The sequence below is a fragment of the Theropithecus gelada genome, chromosome 12 (genome assembly GCF_003255815.1).
Source record: "Theropithecus gelada isolate Dixy chromosome 12, Tgel_1.0, whole genome shotgun sequence".
Taxonomy (NCBI): Eukaryota; Metazoa; Chordata; class Mammalia; order Primates; family Cercopithecidae; genus Theropithecus; species Theropithecus gelada.
The window spans coordinates 91,362,722-91,386,139 of NC_037680.1; the positions used below are offsets into that span (position 1 = coordinate 91,362,722).

Sequence of the window (23,418 nt, forward strand, 5' to 3'; positions counted from 1 at the left end):
ACCCTGAATCCCTCTTAAACACACGTCATACTCCTCTCACAGTAAATGCTAGTTTCTCAAATTCCTAAGGTCCTTTATGCCTTCTTGTCTCTAAGCAGCTGTTCCTTAGATGTGGGCTGCCATTCGCACCTTGTATACCTGATTGCAGTGGGGAATGTTGGCTGTCCACTCAAAATCTATTGCTCACTTCCTCCACACTAACAGAAGCCCAGTTTTATTCAGGTAGCCTCCCTTTCAAAGACTGACCCTATCCTCCAGCCCCAGGAGGGGCTGTCAAATCAATTTCTGACAATAAGACACAGGGAAAGCCCACGGAAAGTGTCTCTTTTCAGTTGGCCACTGTCGTATCTAGAATTGTGGCAATCATTCTACAACCACTAAAGGAAACTTCTTAGTGAGGACAAATCCCCCAAACTGAGGATGGCAAGGTAAAGAGATACAAAGAATTGGGTTCCTTGATGTAACCACTAAGTGCTAAATTAAGCAAATGCAGAGCTATCCTGCATCGGGATTAATTCTATATAAAGTAATAAACTGTTTTCAAGCATTTGAGTAAAGGTTTTCTGTTACTGGCAGCCAACAGCATTCTATTAGATACTTTGCTAAAATGTTTACCCTGAAAGACTTAGGACACCTTCTCTGTGAAATTCTGTCTCTCTCTCTCTCTCTCTCTCTCTCTATATATATATATATATATGCATATATATAGTTTTTGAGACAGTCTTGCTCTGTTACCCAGGATGGAGTGCAGTGGTGTGATCTAGCTCACTGCAATCTTTACTTCCTGGGTTCAATTAATTATCACGCCTCAAGTCTCCCTAGTAGCTGGGACTATAGGTGTGCGCCACCACACTTGGCTACTTTTTGTATTTTTCATAGAGATGGGGTTTCACCACGTTGACCAGGCAGGTCTCGAACTCCTGACCTCAAGTGATCCGCCCACCCCAGCCTCCCAAAGTGCTGGGATTACAGGTGCGATCCACTGCGTCTGGCCTTTCTGTGAAATTTTTCCTGACGTCTCCTGTAGTTTCTACTTACTTTGATTCTATTGTATATTTTTATAGCTTATTTTACAAATTTATTACAATGTACAGTAAAAGTTTTTACATCTGCAATCCCTGCTAAGCTATGGGTTCCTAAGAAACAGGTACTCTTTCCACTTTATCTCTAGCTTGTACCTCTCTCCTAAGCTCCATAGTTTCATATCCAATGATCTATTCGATATCTCCATTTGATGTTTTACAGACATCAAATTGGCAAATAAAACAATTGATTTCCTTCTCCATGGCAACAAATGGCATTACCATCTACTTCACTGCTAAGGTCATACTTATTCCATTCTTTCCCCACACTTCATATGTAATCCATCCGAAAGTCCTGCTTAGATGCTTGCTAGTCTCCAGCAATAACAAACTTCTTTCTAACCTTCTAACATACCAGTCTCATTCACTGAAGGGCCTATACACTGTGTCCTCTGGACAGTCACCTGGCAGCCTCCTCACTTCAACATTCAGGTTTCAATTTAAATCAGTGCTTTAAGGCTTCCCTCTGTGACCCTAGCTAAAGCAGTGGCCTTGCGGAAGCCCACTACCTCCATCCAACAACACTCTACAACATCTTCAAAGCACTCATGTCTAAGTTTCTGAAATTATTTTATTTCTATTAGTTCACATATTTCCAGTTTGTCTCTTTCCTACCTCTCACCAGATGGTAAGCGCCTCCCTGAGAATAAGCGTTCTATCAGTCATAGTCATTGTTTCATGAATGCTGCCTAAAATACACAGCAGGCTCAATAAGTATTTCTAGATGGTTATACTCTGATTATGTCTTTGAATCCACAGTAGTTAACACTCAGGAAGTGCTCAATAACTGTTTGGTGAATGTAAGCAATTTGCCAAATGGAAATTTTTCTATTATGTTCCTTTCATAACCAATTTCAATAAAATATATAAATGTCCCAAAGCTGAATCCATACTTACTACTGAGCAATGGCTAGTTGTGGATGATTCATTCTTCTCTGGTAGCAGCAATAGTGATTTCATATTTTCATCGTCTGTATAATCCACAGGCCGCAGACCAAATATGTTACTGGTAAAGTAAGTGCAGATGTGTTTAAGTAAGTCAAACGAGTCTCTTAACTGCATGAATGCACCAGTAGAACAATTTTCCAACATCCTTAATAATATACAATTTTAACTAAAATAAATTACTCAGAACTCACATGAGGTAGAAGAATCTAGAATCAAAAGCTGCTGAACTCAAAGGAGAAATGATGTAAAATTTCAGTCTGACATCAGATTATAGGGATTGTTTTTATTGAATATAGTATCATGAATTTTTTCACAACTGTATTCTGCTGTATTCATATTAAAATATGGCTTCATAATCACCAATCACTATGAGTGACAGACTTTCAAATGCCAATAAAAATCATTTACTACAGCTGTTATAGGCCCTATAGTCTTTATAAACCAATACAAAATTAGACAAATTCACAGGACAGGGATTTTGTTCTATTAGAAGGAAAATTATGCCACATAACAAACAGTTTAATAACGTAGTGAAAAGAGTACTTTCAAAATTAATTTAAACATGTATGCATACAATAACTTGTAATAATCACAACCATTGCAGAACAAACTATTATGGCTCAGAGAGATACAAGAGTCTCAGCATGTACTAATTCACGAGTCACAGAATGTTATGCTGGAAGAGATTTTAGAGATCCCAGTTTGATCCTGTTCAAGACAAGAAAACAAAGAGAGAAGAACAAGTTCCAATGGCTTAACTAAGGTCATATTCTCCTTGTTCAATTTCACTGAAATTAAATATTGCCCAGCCTAAAGTATTTCAATTATAAGTAACTTGTTAAAACTAAAGGACTTCTGTCTACTATTCTGTTTCCTTACATACGGTTTCAGAATATGATTTAAATACACTATACTATGGCAAAAAGTTTTCAAAATGAGCAATTCTTTTATAGTCTTTTATGGTTTTTATTAAAGATTATGCTATATTCATATAATGGCCACTGAAGTTCATGTGAAAATGCAATGTGGTAAATAGGATATAAAGTTATAAACATGGTATAATACTAACTCTGTAAATTGTATCAAATGTATAGAAAAAGATCTGGAAGGAAACAGAGAGAAACATCAAGGGAAGTGGAAGGTAGAAAATGCCAATTCTGTTTGATGCTGCATAGAGGTCATGTAGATGAAGGATATAAGCATCTACTGAGTTCACAGACAAGGTCATTAATGACCTTGGTGAAAATTGTTTCGATGGCAGAGTGAGAAAAGAAAGCTAGTGTGTTAGAGTAAGAAATGAACCACAGCAAATGTTTCTCTAATGACTGCAATTCGTGACTATCAGGTCCAGTTGCTTTCTTCTTTGGACAGTCCTGGGTAAACACTGACAAGTTTGTATTCTGACTCTTCTTTATGTCCAAGTCCAACAACCTTCCTCTGGCAACAGTCTTTCTCCAGCCAAGATATAACACAGTGGATTGCATTTCAGCTTTATAATTTAAAACAAAGCGACACACATCACAGCTTACATTTAGAGCAGACAATCTCAGGGTATTTTAAAAGAAACTCATCCACTATTTTTGATACTTCCTAATTCATTCTCTAAATTATTATGTTCATATACCAAATACACAATCTCCTCACACATATATGCTAAACATATGACAATAAAAAAATAGAAATCTGAGTTGAAGAACCAATGTTCTAGGTCTTAAACCACCAAGTGCAAATATGAATAAACAAAACAACAATAAAAATGTCACATTATATGCCATCCAAAATAAATAAATAAATAACTCTGTAGCCATGATTGTGCCACAGTACTCCAGCCTGAGCAAGAGACACTGTTTCAATGAAAAAAGAAAAAATGAGGAAAAAAAAAAATCCATGCACACACTAGGACTTTTTGACAGAGACAAACGTAGATCTTACACCTCAAAAAAATAAAATATAAGAGCCCAATCAAGTGCATTTTAATGCACAGCAACTTCATCCATTAGCGTAGTTATTTTACACATATATGAAAAAAAGTCCATGATGACAACACAAAAAACTGTTAAGTGCTTCTCAAAGTACCACCATCAGCTAGGGAGGAATTTAAACCAAAAATCAACCAGTAAAACATGGTCTAAGCCAGTAAGATGATTTTACAAAGTGACTACCAGAGTTCCAATTTATATTTAGGATCCTTACTATACAAAGCTTACTATCTCATATGGTCTTAAAACATGTGGTTTCTCTGCTTGGATTATGGATGGCTTCTGCTCACACACAATTCACTAAACTCTTAGCCCTCCTGTAATGCTAATGAACTGAATGGCACATTACAGGTGCTACAGATGGAAAGATAATCGGTTAACCTCAGTCCTGCATAATGGGAAACACAGCCTATTAAATCCAGTCATGTTGCTTCTGCTTTGTCATGAACCATTAACATTTGGAAGTAGATGTGAGTTTACATGTGAAACCTTCAAAGACCACAGCAAGGAAAGATGAGGCGTGGGTAAGATTTCTTATTATTTGGGCACAATAATGCGTGCTTTCTTCCCATTGATATATTTGAAGAGACTAACACTTTCGTTAGAGAATTAGTGTGAAAAATCAATTTAAAATGCACAGAGGTGGATTTCATTCCCATTATAAAACAAAGAGGTACTACATAGAGGAAAAGTTATGTTGCAACATATCTCAGGCACTGTTAATATAACTCATTACTATAGAGAGAAGTCAGTGATAAATACATTATTCTTCATCATTATACAAGGGAAGAAGACTTTTTAAGATTTACTACATCATGGACTCAAAATAGATATCAATGACTTGATGTGCTATTTATTAGAATGGGTGACCAGGGAAGCTTATAAAATGGCTTTTTCTAAATACACTTAAATATAGTAAATTCTCTCTTTTCTAGCATGATTTAACCTAAAGCTTTACCACTCAAACTAGGTGTTTTGGAGGGATATATAAGACTTAGGAAACACCGTCCTTGCCTATAATCCTACTGAGGATAAACATTCCTTCAACAAGCAGGTATCAAACTGATAAAGTACAAATCAAAACAAGTAATAAGGTGAAATAAAAGATGGATTTAAATGGCCTTGAGCCCAGGACTAGAAACTGGAATATGGTGGTTAGCCATTAAGGGCCCGTGTAGGGAATAAGCAACATGATTACTGAAATGTACGGAACTGATGGAAGAAAGCCTTCTATCAAACCTTCTAGGCACTGTGTGCTCATGTGTAGAAACCAAACACAGCATGAAAAACCAATGAAAAAATCAGGCATAAAGCAACAAACATTAGAGACAAAAAGTGTACGTCGCTGTGAAAATGGAAAGGCACATGTATCTACTAGTTAAACGGTATGGGTCAACGCAACACCAAAGTATTTAAAACTATTTTGGAATATATGAAAATGTCGAGATCTTAACTGCTGAATTTACATCTAGTACATGACAGTATATTAGTATCTTTTACATGTACCACTTTCGACAGTCAGTTCTTTTAATGCCTTATTAAAGACACTCTCGAATTCAGTGAATTGCAAATGAGTACATGTAGATGATATACTTTACTTATACTGATATGGTTTCGATTTGTGTCCCCACCCAAATCTCATGTCAAATTAGAATTCCCAATGCTGGAGGAGGGGCCTGGTAGGAAGTGACTGGATCATGGGTGCGGATTTCCCCCTTGCTGTTCTTGTGATAGCGTTTGAGTTCTCACCAGATCTGGTTGTTTAAAAGGGTGTAGCACTAATGACCAGGGAAATGCAAATCAAAACCACACTGATACCACCTTACTCCTGCAAGAATGGGCATAATTAAAAAATTTAAAAATAACAGATATTGGCATAGATGTGGTAAACAGGGAACACTTCTACACTGTTGGTGGAAATGTAAACTAGTACAACCACTATGGAAAACTGGAGATTCCTTAAAGAACTAGAACTATCATTTGATCCAGCAATCCCACTACTGGGTATCTACCCAGAAGAAAAGAAGTCATGATATGAAAAAGATACTTGCACACGCATATTTATAGCAGCACAATTTGCAACTGCAAAAATGTGGAACCAACCCAAATGCCCATCAATCAACCAGTGGATAGAGAAACTGTGGTGTATTATACAATAGAATACCACTCTGGCATAAAAAGGAATGAACTAATGGCATTTGCAGCCACCTGGATGGGATTGGAGAATATTACTGTAAGTGAAGTAACTCAGGGGGGAAAACCGAACATTGTATTTTCTCACTCCTAAGTGGGAGCTATGCTATGAGGATGCAAAGGCATAAGAATGACACAACAGACTTGAGGGACTCAGGGGGAAAAGGTGTGAAGGTGGTGAAGGATAAAAGACTACAAATTGGGTTCAGTGTGTACTGCTCGGGTGATGGGTACACCAAAATCTCACAAATCACCACTAAAAAACTTACTTGTGTAACCAAATACCACTTGTTCCCCAAAAATCTATAGAAATAAAAAAATTATAAATAAATAAATAAAAAGGGTGTAGCACCTCCTTGCCTCTTCCTTCTGCTCCGGCCATGGAAGACGTGCCTGCTTCCCTTTCACCTTCCACCATGACTGTTTAAGTTTCCTGAGGCCCTTCCTGTACAGCCTGGGGAGCCATGAGTCAATTAAACCTCTTTTCCTTATAAATACCAGTCTCAGGTGTTTCATAGCAGTATGAGAACGGACTAATACATATAATGAACCCTAAAAATTCGAAGGTTCTAATTTTTTTTCTGTTCCTTGACAACACAGTACACTGGCAGATTTCACCAGTTTTTTCTCTCTAATGTACTCTAGCGCTATTCCTTTACCTATGATTTTAAATCATAATGTGGAAAACAGGCTTCATATAAAATCTTTAAAGATATGACTGGAGATTGTAAGTTTTAAAATCTTAAACAGACAATCCAGGTGTTCATGTGTCATTGCTTTTTGCTATCTAAAATGTAGTACGAAATATTGGATGATTTGTTACTGATGTTGATAGATTCGATGTGAAAATAGATATTTATATATAAATATGTATAATGTGTGATATACACACTGCATATATCAGAAGTAGCATTAATCATTTATTTATTTAACACACATGGAATGAGGATATTTGTATAACCATGTAGAGGAAAAGTCACAAACACTGTTTTGTAATTAGTTTGGAAAATACTCATCATTCAACAAGTACTTTGAAGAAAACGTACCAACAACTTTTGGCACTAAAGAAACAATGAGATAAAAGGTAGTTTCTGGCCTCCCAGAACTCAGAGGAGGAAAGCAGAGAAGCACACAGAAAAGGTTTTGCAGTCTGGTAAAGCTCCCCAGACCTGAAAGGGTAAGGAAGAAAAGCGGGTACATAAACAGAATAAGAATAAAACTTTGAAAATCCTTTTCCTAACTAGGAATCTTTCTGATTCTGAAGATGAGGAAAAGGAAGTACTTATGAAAGGGTTAAACTGTGGTGTTTAATGTTTCAGTTTTGTCCCAAAGGCTATATTCAGGATGCAGTAAAACCTTTTAATATCCTTTTCCCCTCAGTAATAATACGGTAGGCAATGGTGATCTGAATTCATTACACCACTAATAAAAGAAAGGAGAGATGGGCAAATTTAAACTTGTCCTTCCATGTACAGATCATCCAAACTGCAAAAACATATGAAAAAACGCATTTTTACTAATGCTAAATCTATCACCATGACAGGATACCAAGAGAGTTCATGAATGAAATCCTTCATGAACAACCACAAAATTACAAACACATAGATTTAATTTTTCAAGTCACTTTGCCTGCTATGGAGCAGGATAAAGCAGAGTAATTCAAAATAGTGACATGGGTTTTTTAAGCTATAAAACATAAATTATCTCTGTTGTAGGCAATTAATTTTTTAAAATTAACCTAGGGCAGTGGGACAATTAATAGGTCCAATGGTCTACATAATATTTTCTACTTCAGAATTCAACATCCTTCCAAGGAAAACTCTGTTAATGGTAGATCAAGTACCACATTCTAAAATCCTACATATCCATTAAAAAAAAAAAAAAAAAAAAAGCATATGTTACTCTCCACACACTCAAAATGGTTCTGATGTGACCGTAAGAGCTGTGGTTCTAGCTTCACACTGGGATGTACAGAAGGCAGTGGGGAAGACAGATTACCAATGATGTTTTGAACAATTATAAATATTCCCAGACAACAAAGATTATATAAACCTTTTTCTCATGATCTAGGGTTAAAACAGAACTGATTTTCTTTCTTATTGTTTTAGCTCACAAAAGGTACATTTTTATGCAAAAAAAAAAAAAAAGAGGGGGTTAAATGAATTAATACTGTTATTTAAATGCAAAACACATTAAAAAAAGTAAGTTGCCAGAATAGTAAAGTTAAATCAAAACAAAAGAGAAAGTCTGAAGTAGATATATGACTTTGCCCTGTATATTCGAATCCTCCATAATTATAAAGATTTAGGGCCCAAAAACATTGCAGTAGGAAAATTAATAAAAACATAGCCTCTATGGGAAAAAAATAGGGTTGGGAGACTTCACTGGTGAACTATAAAAGCTTGTTTATTTTAAAATTAAACAGTGAAGATGGCAAATAAAGAGTATCATTGACTTTAAATTCATACCACAATATGGTTAATTCTTAGTTATTGTGTGGCCTTATAAGGTTTCAAGATTTCCCTCCACCAATATTCAATAGGATGCTTTTAAATTCACTTGGCTTTGCAGCAGAAAATACTCCATTCTTTTTCCTATGTCTAGTTTTCCACACACATTCAATGCCTAACTTATATGACTAAGGTGTTAACTGTACCCACTTCCTGGGCTACAAAAAAAGCTCTCAGTTATCTTTGTATTTTATAAGCCACTACTGAAAAGACAGTTCTTAAGCCTGGTCTCCAATATTTAAAGTCACATCTTACTTAGCACCATTCATGGTAGCTTATTATTATTTTTTGAGACTGAGTCTCACTCTGTCACCCAGGTTGGAGTTCTGTGGCACCATCTTGGTTTACTGCAACCTCCGCCTCCTAGGTTCAAGCAATTCTTGTGCCTCAGCCTCCCGAGTAGTTGGACTACAGGCACACACGGCCACACCTGGCTAATTTTTGTATTTTTAGTAGAGATGGGGTTTCACCATGTTGGCCAGGCTGGTATCGAACTCCTGACCTCAAGTGATCCACCCTCCTCGGTCTCCCAAAGTGTTGGGATTACAGGCATGAGCCACCACACCCGACCCATAACTTATTAATGATACCAGAACATGTATCAGGATAAAACCTGGATTACTTAGCCCTCTTATACAAGCTTTCCTCACTCCCAGTGACATCCGAGACTAACTCTAAGGCTGGACTTTGTCTTAGTTTTTCTTCTCTCTCCTAGGGCTGCATTACAAAAATATTTACTCTTCTAATTCAAACTAATATTCTTACAGTAACAGGAAAGTTATACAGTTAATCAAAATTGCAGCCTCAGACAAAATGGCAAAATAAGTAAAATTTTTACAGTCCACAGGGACTTTTTAAGGATGAACTTCATGGGATAAAAAGAAAAGTCCATTTTCTCTTTAGTGTCTGTATTTTATTATTAATACATTAGTATATCAGATTACTACTAATAACAAAATTGGAGAGATCTCCAAAAATTATATAATAAGTGAGTTATTAAAATAGATAATGTTATGCCAACTTAGCAGGGGGCAGGATATTTCCAGAAGATATTCTATTCATGTTCCAGAGAACACAAAAGGTAAAAAGAAAAAAAAAAAAAAAGCATCCTGGTTACTTTTTAGAAACTATGACTATAATTTTGGTACCAAAATCTGAGGTAAAAAAAGAAGGATAAAATCACAAATCACTCTAACTTATAATCATAAACACAAAATTCCTAAAACCCTAGCAAATTTATGTAAAATTTGTGTTTAAACATACTACACTACGTCAAGTTTATCCCAGGAATACAAGCATGATTTAATATTTAAACATGTATTAATAACATCAATAGTCAAAAAAACATAAGCTTTGGGAGGCTGAGGTGGGAGGATCGCTTGAGCCCAGGAGTTCAAGACTAGCTTGGGCAACACAGTGAGACCCTATTTCCAAAACAAAAACAAACAAACAAGTTTAAGATCATCTCCGCAGAAGCTGAAAATCATTCAATAAAATAAAATACAATCTTATCAGAAAATAATAAAGGGAAGAAAGTTTCCACATGGCAATAAAGAACATTAACCTTTGTATTTAATATGGATATTAAAATTGAATATAACTCTACGGGTCAGTACTTTTTTAAAAAAGGAAGAACGAAACAAGCAAGCCAACTATCATTATTGTATCATTCTGGAAGCACTGACAAATGCAATAATAAACAGAAGTTAATAAATTAGATCTTTAGAATTAGGTGCTGACTGGATAGAAACGTACTAAATTAACAGCTCTCCTATATATCAAGAATAACAAATTATGTTTATTAACACAATATCCAGTTTACTAGCAACAAATAATCAAATACTATACAGGTTGAGCATCGCTAACCCAAAAATCTGAAATTTGAAATGCTCCGAAATTGGAAACTTTTTAAGCACCAACATGACGCAAGTGGAAAATTCCAAACATAGTACTTACAAAACCTTTTTAATGCATAAAATTGTTTAAAATATTGTATAAAATTACCTTCAGGCTATGTGTGTAAAACATTTATGAAACATAGATAAATTTCACATTTAGTCTTGGGAAGCATCCCTAAGACATCTCACTATGTATACGCAAATATTCCAAAACGGGAAAGAAATCCAAAATACTTCTCATCCCAAGCATTTTGGGCAAGGAATACTCAGCTTATACCTAGAATAACCTAAATTAATAGTTATATGCATGTGTATACATACATACATATGAAACAGACTAAAAACTTTACTAGGATATATATAACAGAACGCTTAAACAAATGGAGACATATATCTTGGTCCTGATTACCTTTTAGAAGTTATGAGTGTAGTTTTGGTACCAAAATCTAAGGGTAAAAAATGAAAGATAAAATCACAAATCACTCTAACTTTTAAAATGCAAAATTCCTAAATAAAAACCTAGCAAATTGATGTATCCATTTAAAGAATAACACACGACATCAAGTTTATCAATCCACTTGATAAAAACCAACTTTACTAATCCACTGTAATCTATACACTTACCCAATTTCAATCAACATCCTAATCGGTACTCCACTAGAATCTATGTACTTACCCAACTTCAAAACATCCTAATATGGTATTTTTGAAACAGTACAAAGTAAATCAAACATCATTTGAAAGAATAAATTAATAAATATGGCTATTCCCCATCCCACCCCCCTCCCACCACTACTGTCACTACTTTGATTTGACTCTCATCACTCCTTTCCTGGATTACTGGACAAACCTCTTAACTGAGTTCCCTCCCCAGTGTGGAGGAGGAGATTTTCAACTTAAAATCAGCACTCTGTTTAGCACACACAGCCTTTCAAAGTCCCTGCCCACCTTCTCTGGCCTCTCATCCTCCTCCATCCTTTTATTCCACTTACATCACTAACAGAAGTTCCTAGAATGAATGAAGCAGCAGTCTGGCCTCGAGGACCTTAGCACCCGTACCTTGTCTTTCTGAAAAGCCCATCCTCCTGTTCTACGTTTTCAAAACTCGGAGTTCTTCTTCTTCCAGAAAGCCTTCTGTGACTTCCTCTGGTCTTACTTGCAGCCCTAGTCGAGACTTGCATACTACTGTGAGCACCGTGCTATGCAGGCATGTCTCACACCATTCTATAATCAGTGCTTTAACAGCCTGTTCACTCCTACTAGAACAGAAGCAGCCAGACCACTGAGGAGGTGATGAGACAAAGGAGCAATGGAGGGACTATGAGAAGACTTAAGAGGAGAGGAAGGCATCTAAGAGAAAACTTCAACCTTGAGGTCATAAAGAAGACAGCCAAAATGTCTGTCCTAGAGCTAAAGGAGGCCATTTAGAAATTTACAATAAGCAAAAAGGACTTTACTTCTTCAATCAGTCAAAGTAGCAAACCCTAAAGAGGGTCAGACAGAATGGTGTTTGCCCTTGCTGGTTCTTAGCCTTCTTCCGTGGGAAGAGTTTAGGCCTACTTATTGAGAAAGGAGTTCCACCAAGAGTAAAAGAGATATAGTAAGCAGAGAAAGAAAAAGTTTGTTTGCCAACTCAGATTCAGAATCTGAGCTGTTAATGGCTTATGAAGAATAAGAGCTTCAGGAAGAAAAAATAGTAGTAAGAATCCCATAGTCTCCATGCTCCGGATCCCCTTCCCATGATCTTCTTAAGAAATGGAGGAAAGGGCAGGAATAAATTTCATCTATTCTCATCTGTTACTACCTAATTCTAGAAGACAGTATCTAGAACACTGAGAAAGCATGCACTTAAAAGTCAAGGCTATAGGAATTACTTTGGGTAGCCACAATCCCACACAAAGTAACATTCCATGGATGCCAGTTGGGCAAAAGCTACCAGGAACCAGTTCGACCACCTTAGAAAAGGCACAGATAAGGGAAATTTGGTTTTAGACATCTTGTCATACAGTAAAGGTAGTGGCAGAAGGACGCAATTCCCATTTTCATGTCATCTGACCTTTTATCAAAAAACAGGAAAAAGTATACTAAAATCTTCATTCATTCAAACACGAATTCACTCTACAAACAAATGTGGACATAGACTACATTAAGCACTTGGCAGAGCTAGGGAGGGCAGATGTGATCCCTGGCCCATACAGTTTACAGCCTCATGAGAAGGTAGGAAACAGTAAGTCCTGTGACTGGGGAGAAGCACCACATCAGGAAAAGGCAGCCAAAAGGACAGGATAACCCAAGTGAAACTCAAATGAGAAACTGGCTACCAAAAACAAATATTCTAGACAATGCAAAGGCATGTACAAAGGCTAGGAGATAAAAGATCCTAAACATTTTAAGGAAACAAAAATTCAGAAAAGCTGGTGCAAAAAATGCTTGAAGGAAAGGGGGAAAGGAGAAGCTGTGGAAAGAATGATGAGAACAGAGAGGAAAGTAGCACCAGACCATCCAGGGTCTTATAAACCATATTTTGGGGTTTAACCTTTATTTTAAAAAACATTAAGAGGAAGCCATGGAAGGGTTTTAAGCAAATAAATGATCTGGCCAGACTCATGCTTTTCTGAAGGCACTCTGGTTGCAGTATGGAAAGAGAATTAAAGAAAAGTAATATGAAAAGGAGGAGAACAGTTAAGAAATTTGTAAAGCCAATCAGATGAACAATGACTACAACCTTTTTTAAAAGGCAAAAAACACAGGAAAATACTTAAGTATGAAGACCAATAGTCTGGAAAGGAAATTTTCAGAAACAGCTACCACACTCTTGTACCCTAGGATTAAATCTATGCTTTCATCTGCCCTACTATCCTTTATCCAATATCAATCCCAACATCTTGTGTGAAATAAACCCTACTTCCCAACTATCCAGCTGTATCAACCAGCTGTCCAACACAGTAGTCCCTGGCACATGTGGTTAAAATAAAATCCATTTTAAAATGTATTCCTCAGTAGCAACAGCTAATTTTCAAGTGTTCAACAGTAGAGGTGGCTAGTCGCTATTGAATGTCTAGCATAGATATAAACATTTCCATCACCACAGAAAGGTCTATTGGACAGTGCTGAGGTATAGATATACCTAAAGTTGCCACTTTACTAGGTAGTCCTACTTAAAACAACACTGAAGGCACCTGTAAAGGCAGACTCACTGTCTGCCACTCCTTGTATATTAATAAGCCCTCACAGTGCAGTGACGAATCATGGTGTATAAACCACAAGAGAGGCTCTGTGTTTTGGCTCATTAATCCTCACTATGCTCTGAAGAAATAGAAACGCAGCAGGCATCACCCATGTTTTATAGGTGAGGACACCAAGGCACAGAAATTAACCTGCCTGAAGCTATAAAGTCAATAATGGAGTCACAAATAAAAGCTAGATTCCCTAACGCCCTGACCAGTGCTCTATTCATTAAAGTAGTCATGGCTGATTTAAGCACCCTAGAATGAAAACTAGTCAGTTTCACCTGACCCAAGCAATAATTTGCTTTACCAAATAGCTTGCAACACATACGGGAGAGTCATATCAGTTAGGTCCTTACAAAGAAATAGTTATCTCTGTTAGGTCTATGTATATGAAGACACAGACACACAGACACACACAGACACACACACACACACACACCAACCAGAAGAAAAAAATATATATATATGTATGTTCAAATATGAATTCAAATTCAGGGGATGTATGTGTGTGTGTATGTATATATATGTATATATATATACACATATATATAGACACACATATATATACACACATATATATGTATATATATACATATACACACATATATATGTATATACATACACACACACACATACATCCCCTGAATTTGCCCCAATTATCTTATAACCTGTTATGAGAGATAAAAGAGACTAGACACATTTACTGAAACAGCACCAAGGTATGGTTTGCATTATTGCATTATTAATTTGGTTTTCAATTATGTTAAATAGTTACCAATAAAAAATTCCAACCTAGAGGCTCTGCATTTTATAATTCTTATTTGCATCTGTTAGCATTGGAAACTTAATTTTTTGTGTGCTCTTTTCAAACCTATAGAAGCAACAAGGGCAGAGAGGCAATACCTGCATTTTCATTTCGACTACTTAATTAACTGAAAAGAATAAAATAAAACATAGGGAGACATGAACCAAGTTACAGATTAAAGATACAAAATCTACATACAGCATTTACTTGTGACACACTTGACAATACCAATTTTAAAATCCAGCTGCTGGCATTCACTAATGCATCTCTGTGTCCTGATATTGCAAAAAGTTTACCTAGAACCTCATGTGAATGATGTGAAAAATCTAACAAATAATTCAACTGCACTGGCCCAATATTTAAATTCTTACATGCTTTACCTGTCGTTATAGTAAATATGCAGAAAAAATAAAATGGGAATGAAATATTTAAAATAATTCCAAACTATTAGGAAGCATACAAAATAATTATTTCTACAACAATTGCTTATGAAAGTGTAAATCAAGTGTAAATCAATCAGAATATAAACACTAAGTAAATTTTTCCATTAAGTGAAGGCTTCCAAAATGGACAATTGTTTCTGAATTAAGAAAATAAATCTCCCCTAAATATGCCAGTTATCCCCGTTGGTATCTATGGGGAATTGGTTCCTTGATCCCGATGATGTCAGAATGTGCAGCTGCTCAAGTCTCTTGCAAAAAATGGCACAGTATTTACTTGTAAACTACACACATCCTCCTGTATACTTTAAATCATCTCCAGATTACTTGTAATACCTAATAGTATGAAATGCTGTATAAATATTTATACTATATTGTTTTACTATATTACTTATCATTGTATTGTTATTCTTTATTGTCTTCCCCCCCCCTTTTTTTTAACTTTTATTTTATTTTAGGTCTCTATTTAAGTTGTGAAGATTTGTTATATAGGTAAACTTGTGTAACAGGTGTGTGTTGTACAGATTATTTCACCACCTATGTATTCAGCCTAGTACCTAATAGTTATTTTTTCTGCTCCTCTCCCTCCTCCCACCCTCCACACTCAAGTAGACCCTGGTGTCTGTTGTTCCCTTCTTTGTGTTCATGAATTCTCATCATTTAGCTCTCACTTATAAGTGAGAACACGCAGTACTTGGTTTTCTGTTCATGCGTTAGTTTACTAAGGATAATGGCCTCCAGCTCCATCCATGTGCCCACAAAAGACATGATCTCATTCTTTTTTGTGGCTGCATAGTATTCCATGGTATATATGTACCACATTTTCTTTATCCGATCTGTCATTGATATTTCCCAATTATTTTTGATCTGCGGTTGGCTGAATCCTCAAGTGTGGAACCCAAGAATATGAAGGACCAACTGTATCATAAAGAGGAAGGGCATGAATGCCGATTACAAATGCAGAATTTGATGATCACATCTAATTTTAGTTGTGAAAGTGAAGAAAGCCATCAACTTGAGTATTAAAGTCTCTGCTTTATCACACACCTTGATTCAAGAATATAGATCGATTTTAAAAATAATTTTTAAGTTGAACTACTTACACAGCATTTCTGGAGGCTCCATAGGAAAGTAACAGCTTGACTATATCCATGTGCCCATTCTTGGCTGCATCGTGAAGTGGTGAGTCATTTTGATACCCAGTGGTGTTTACCAATGCCTTATGCTGGAGCAATAATTCCACTACCTTCAGGTGCCCATGACTGCAAGCTTCATGCTAATTAAATTTTTTGAAAAAGAAGTGAAAGAAGTGATAAGAAAGAGCAATGGATGATATTATAATACCACACTTTAGAAAAATAAATGTAAACGTCAGGCAGCAAATTTATTGTTACCTAAATACTCAGAAAGACTAAGTTGTTGACAGAGTGAAAGTTACTATTAATAATCTTTTGATCAAGATCTGTGTAATTCATGAAAAAAGAAAAGGCTATTCTCATTTGAGCCTTAGGTCAAGCACTTTTTTTTTTTTTTTTTAAGAAGAAAATGTAGTTTTAAACCAATGGTAGCTCCTTAAATGTTCTACAATAAATGTAAAACATTAAGAAATAAAGACTACATATTTAATAACAAGATGATATATAAAATTTGTACCAGTACATACACATATCGTGCAACAAAGTCAGTATCCGTGAAGGAGGGTTTTAAGACAAGCTATTTGCTGAACCTACAGATTGCTGTATGGCTGCTGTTATTGATAAGAGAAACAACACGAGTAGGAATACAAAAAGAGCTTGCTGAATGACAGAAGTGGCAACAATGGAGTGTTCAAAGACGCCTTAGATCTAAATCTTTCCTTATGTCTAATGAACTACAAACAATGCTATATTCTAACAAATCTCTGGTATTCTATACTTTTTAAGTACATCTATTTCAATTCATAATAAGCGATAACACACTCAACATCTGTAGGTCTATTTTTAGGAGAAAGGAATCCAAATTAGGCACTAAACCCGCTAAATCACTAACCAATCTTGACTACAACTTGCCTTAGTGGCTTTGAAGAAAAAATAAAATTAACCTTTCTTTGAAAAGGTTAGCCAGCCAGTAGAGTCCAGCCAGCAAAGTGACTGATCCAGACTAAACCCTCCCGGCTTTTTTGCACCTAGCCTATTGAGTCTCCTAATTTCTGGGCTGAATCTCTAGTTTACAGGATGAAGGCATCTACTTCATTTGCTGACACTTCTGTGGCTGCATTCAAAGCTCATGTTTATTGCCCTAATGTAATTGGCCTACATAGCAATTGTTTCCAAGTATTTGTGTCATTCTGTTTCCAGATTATGCTTCACATTTTTATTTTTAGTAATAATAAGTAAAGACTTTTTAAAAATGTTTAGTATAAGCAAAGATTTCTACTGCCTTATATATCTACAATTGGATAGGGTATAACTGAGGCTAAGAAGGACCCTCAGTAAGAATCACTTCCTTGTGATCACTTTCCTATACTCAGTTCCTCTGACCTCTTTTTGTTCCAAGAAATTTGGTTCCAGTAACATGCAGTGCTACAGAATGGAGCCTGATGTCAGCTGTAGCTGTTACCTCCAGACATTAGCTAAATTCTGCAATATATTACAAGTGGATTCCTAAATCTAAAGGTAGTATGTCAAAAGGTAACCAATTTCTTGCCTGTCACAAATGAAAAGCTAGAAGGAAAATAATCATGTCCTCATACTTGATGAAAACATAAATTCTTCACACTAAAAAGAGGGTATGTGGCAGAGGATGATATATAGACAACTACGTAACTATAAACTATAATAACTGTAAAACATAAAAAGAATGAGAATAAAAACCAGACAACTACCAATGGTGTCCATCCAGCATGGTCTTTAACATTTGGATCACTTCCATTTTGTAAAAGGTATTCAACAGAAGGTATGTCACCCTAGAAAAATGAAAATGGAAATTAAAAAGCATTAAGGAAAGAAAGGAAAATATTGAGATTTTTTAAAATGCTGTCTTCTTCAATATAAAGTAAAACTTAAATCGTTTTCTCTTAAGGCTACTATTCATGAGTTAATAAATTATTAGGCTAGGTGTGGTGGCTCACGCCTATAATCCCAGCACTTTGAGAGGCCAAGGTGGGTGGATCACCTGAGGTCAGGAGTTTGAGACCAGCCTGATCAACATGGTGAAACCCCGTCTCTACTAAAAATAGAAAACTACTTGGGCAAAGTGGTGTCAGCCTGTAATCCCAGCTACTTGGGAGGCTGAGGCAGGAGAATCACTTGAGCCCGGGAGGCAGAGGTTGCAGTGAGCCAAGATCATGTCACTGCACTCCAGCCTGGGCCACAGAGTGAGACTTTGTCTCAAAAAAAATGAAACAAAAAAGAAATTATCTATGTATAAATTATTCTGAGATATCAAGAAATACAGCCATGCTTGAATACAGACTACAAAACCTATTAGAAAGTCATATTCAAAATTCATTTCAAGGTACCAAATAAAGGACACTGGTCAAAGATCATCTGCTCATAATGAAGTTGTAAAAGCCATAATTTCATTTGTTTTAAGAAAAATATAATTTTTTTGTATTTGAAATAGGAAAAAAACCAATTTTAAGCATATATGTAAATGGCTTCTTAGTATTGTTTAAAACAAACAAAACTGTTTAGCCCAGAAGACTACTCAGTGAAACCAAAGTTAAAAAACTGCCATTTTATTGGCAGTTACTCCATCCTAATACATTAATCTAGTTTATATTCACCTTATTTGTTCAACAACATTTTCTAGGAAGCAACAACTGCTCTGTGTAAAATGGCAAAAAAGATCAGTACAAACCTATTCAAATCAGCCCACAGAATCAACATTACATTTTTATTCCCCTGCTCCCCATCCAGTTCAGGACTAAAATCACCACCCATTATCAACTAACTCAACTATAGGAAATAGAGCTTCTGTGATGTAGCCTTACAAGTCTTTTCTTTTCTTTTCTTTCTTTTTTTTTTTTTTTGAGATGGAGTCTCACTCAGTCGCCCAGGCTGGAGTGCAGTGGTGTGATCTCCGCTCACTCCAAGCTCCGCCTCCCGGGTTTGTGCCCTTGTCCTGCCTCAGCCTCCCGAGTAGCTGGGACTACAGGTGCCCACCACCTCGCCCGGCTATTTTTTTTTTTTTTTTGTATTTTTTTACCAGAGACGGGGTTTCACCGTGTTAGCCAGGATGGTCTAGATCTCCTGACCTTGTGATCCGCCCGTCTCGGCCTCCCAAAGTGCTGGGATTACAGGCTTGAGCCACCGCGCCCGGCCAGCCTTACAAGTCTTTTCTAACAAACAGTTTTCAATTTCTCACTCTATTTCTCTATTCCAGTACTCTGGAGAGCTACGCAACAATGTTGGAACAGTAGCAACAGTAGCACACTGATGCAGTGCAGAGGAGGCAGATGAGGAAAAGTAAGAAATACAGTAACTTTACTTTAGAATTCAAAGCCTCTTTTTAAATGAGATGAACAAGATCTGGGGAATAAGTGAATTAAAATGAGGCACAAGGCAAGGAAAATACTCTAAAGGCAGACAATATTAATTCGGCTTTCATATTAAGGCAGTGTCAATTATTAAATGGCATTAAAATTGAAGACCCCCTTCCAGTTTTGAACCCTGTCTTGTGTGTCATGATCCAACTAAATCTTACTATAAGTGAGTGGACTTTTAAGGTCACTTTAAAGCTGTCTTTTGAAATAAGGAGGGGAAAAAAAAAAAAAGCTTCCCTCTGCTGCCAGCCTCCAGCACAAGTAGACTGTGGCAAAGGAATTAAGTCACGGGAACTGGTCTCAGGTAGTCTGCCCCCCCACTCTTCTTTTTAGTTCATTTTCCTAGAAATGAGAGATAATAATCCTCAAGCTATCTAATACCAGGGTCTCTTAAATTTGTCCCTTCGTGTAATGTGTAAAGATCTGACATCTATCGTTTATATTTAATTATATATTACATTTTAAGTATGTGTTAACGCTTAAAGCCTTTTTAAAAATCTCTAGCTGTAATATAAAAGATACTGTCCCTTTGTAAAACAATGTCAGGCTTTAGGAAGGAGGCATTTATGCAGTGGGATGAAGGTAAAAATTTTCTTGAAATTACACTATTATCACCAGTTACTGCAAATATAACTAAATCAGTTCTTTTAGGATAACAGGGCAGGGTGCGGTACCTAAGTCCATGAATCTAAAGCAAAATTAACCAGCAGAGCATACTCTCAAAAAAGACTGAATAAAAAGCTATAGACAGAAGTTACATGCATAATATTGTGTTCAATGAGCTTTGTGCTTCTTTAGTGAATAAATCTCTCCCCACCCACCCCCTCTCCCAATACTCTTTCCTGAAATGAATTTTTTTTCCTCTGTTGGTTTGATAATGTAGAAATCACTAATTCTCCTAAATACAATATTTGATTTTTTTTTTTTTTTTTTTTTTGCTTTTAAAAAAATATTGCTGGCTGGATCCAGTGGCTCACACCTGTAATCCCAGCACTTTGGGAGGCTGAGGTGGGCAAATCACAAAGTCAGGAGTTTGACATCAGCCTAGCCAACATGGTGAAATCCCGTCTCTACTAAAAACACAAAAAGTAGCCAGGCTTGGTGACGCACGCCTTTAATCCTAGCTACTCAGGAGGCTGAGACAGGAGAATTGCTTGAACCCAGGAGGCGGAGGTTGCAGTGAGCTGAAATCACACCACCGCACTGCAGCCTGGGCAACAGAGCGAGACTCCATCTCAGTAAAAAAAAAAAAAAAAAAGCTTTTTATTTCTAATTGTCTCTGTTTCTGTGCTCTGGGCTGTTGCTCAAATCTTCCGTTTTCTAAAACAGTAAATCCGCATGCAACACATATTTTATATTCCTAAATTAACAAAATGACCTTAAATGCTCAATGGGCCTAAAAGGATTATAGGTTTCAAATTAATTACCCCAGTTTCAAGAAAGAAAGAAAGAAAAAAAAAAAGGCAACATTTTCCCAGATTTCTTAACAGTGCAAATTCCATTTCTAGAGCAAGTTACCATGTATTTAGCAACTGGAGTGCAATGGCACGATCATAGCTCACTGTAACTTCAAGCTCCTAGGCCCAAGCAATTCTTCTGCCCCAGCCTCCTGAGTAGTAGCTAGGACTACAGGCATACATCACCAGGCCTGGCTAATTTTTTTTTAATTTTTTTGTAGAGATGGGGGTCTCACTATGTTGCCCAAACTAATGGACTCAAGCAATCTCCTGCCTTAGCTTCCAAAATGATTGGGATTACAGGTGTGAGCCCCTGCAACTTTTGCTTTATATTCATATCAGTTACAAATGAATGCAGGAATATCTGCCAAGATACAAATTTGATATTTTTCCCAAAACAATCCTGTAATAAGTGAGCAGATAAACTGTCAGAACCACACACATTCCCTATCTTCAACATGAAAGTACTCACACAAGAAAACCTTCTCAAAAATTTCCCCATTCTAATTCTATATGATAATGCAAAAAAAAACATTAACTTAAAGAAGCTTAAAAAATAATATAAACACAATTGTGAAATGGAAGAGTCTCATGGGAATAGTCAAACAGAAACAGAGTGACAATTTAAAGACTGAAGGTAGACTCTCTTTTAAGGTTGCTAGACAGTTGCTATTTTTCTTTCATGTCACCTCTTCATATTATCAAAGTGTCTTCTGTTAACATTCTCCCCACCCCTGAACTGCATAGCTGATTAGCAAACGGCTTGCTTTTTATAACCAATCTGCTTTCTCCTCCCTAGTACTTGAAAGTTTGTCATATTTTCATCTTTCTACTTCATGTAAATGTAATGTCATGCGCATAAATAAAATTATGATAATTAGATAAGAGTCTACAGTAACTGGATAAGCTTGAACTGATATGAAGTAGCCAGGAAATAAATTAAGTTTTGATTCTGGCTTCTTTAAATTACTTTCAAATACTCACTTTTGAGCTTCTCACAACTTGAAAGAATAACTGAACTTTTCTTAAACCATAGCAAAAATAATTTATCTAAGGAAAGTATTTGCCAAGGCTTATTAAAAATTTTCAATGAATTTGGTATTTTCAAGTAATATATTGAAGGCTGAAAATAAGAGTGTGTGTGTATCCCACTGAATCTTTTATTGTTAATCTTTCAATCAAAGGAAAGATCCTTCACACATCTGTACATATAGCAGATCCACACATATTCCAGCAATATAAACTTTCCAAAAACATACACACACAAACAAAACTTTTCCTTATTATGAAGCTTAGCTCTTCTAAAATACCACTAATAATAAACATATTCATAGAAACAATACAGAACATTACAATTAAGTATAAGACAAATGACTTGCCTAGCATGGTTAAGCTTTTCCTTTTCCATGTAAATGAACTGACCAGGAACCAAAAAATTCCCTTCTTGGCAATTAGATGCCATTAAAACAAACAAACAAAAATTAACCATCTGGAATGAAACTCTAAAATATGTTAAATATTTCTCTGGCTTCTTAGTTAGAATTTACTGAATAAAATACAGGCATACCTCGGAGATACTGTCGGTTCAGTTCCAGATCACTGTGATTAAAGCAAATACACTGTGATTAAAGCAAATAAAGCAGGTCACACAAATCTTCTGGTTTCCCAGCGCATATAAAAGTTATATCTACACTATACTGTAATCTACTAAGTGTGCAATAGCATTATGTTTTTAAAAAAATGAACAGACCTTAATTGAAAATAACTTTATTGCTAAAAAATGGTGACAATCTTTTTGCTAGATGGTCCTGCCTTGATGCTGTGGCTGCTGACTGAGCAAGCAGGTAGTTGCTGAAGGTTTGGGTGGTTATGAGTTTCTTAAAACAAGACAACAATAAAGTATGCCACATCAACTAGCTTCATTTCATGAAAGATTTCTCTGTAGCATGTGATACTGTTTGGTAGCATTTTATCCATGCAGAACTTCTCTCAAGATTGGAGCCAATCCTCTCAAACCCTGATGCTGTTTTATCAACTAAGATGATGTAATTTCCTAAATCCTTTGGTGTCATTTCAACAATGTTCACAGCACCTTTACCAGAAGTAGATTCCATCTGAAGAAACCACTTTCTTTCTCATCCATAACAAACAATGCCTCATCCATTAAAGTCTGATCATGAGACTCTAGCAATCAGTTGCACCTTCAGGCCCCACTTCTAATTCTAGTTATCTTGCTATTTCTGCTGTACCTATAGTTACTTTCTCCACTGAAGTCCTGAACCCCTCCAAGTCATCCATGAAAATTGTAATCAACTGTTTTCCAAACCACTGTTAATGTTAACATTTGGACA

The 23,418-nt window shown here is 36.2% G+C and overlaps 1 protein-coding gene across 6 annotated transcripts in view; it reads right to left on the bottom strand.

Moving 5' to 3' along the window:
- The window catches only part of BARD1 (BRCA1 associated RING domain 1), an 84,956-nt gene that overhangs the window by 22,432 nt on the left and 39,106 nt on the right, over window positions 1–23,418 (bottom strand). For 3 of the 6 annotated variants that reach the window (XM_025404418.1, XM_025404421.1, XM_025404419.1), the window contains 3 exons: window positions 17,949–18,029; window positions 16,189–16,361; window positions 1,980–2,088 (listed from right to left, as the gene is read on the bottom strand). The exons of 1 other annotated variant lie outside the window; for it this stretch is intronic. In XM_025404418.1, coding sequence (XP_025260203.1) covers window positions 1,980–2,088; window positions 16,189–16,361; window positions 17,949–18,029 — 363 coding nt within the window. The remainder of the gene's footprint in view (window positions 1–1,979; window positions 2,089–16,188; window positions 16,362–17,948; window positions 18,030–23,418) is intronic. 2 more of the 6 variants (XM_025404423.1, XM_025404422.1) reach the window with 1 other exon arrangement.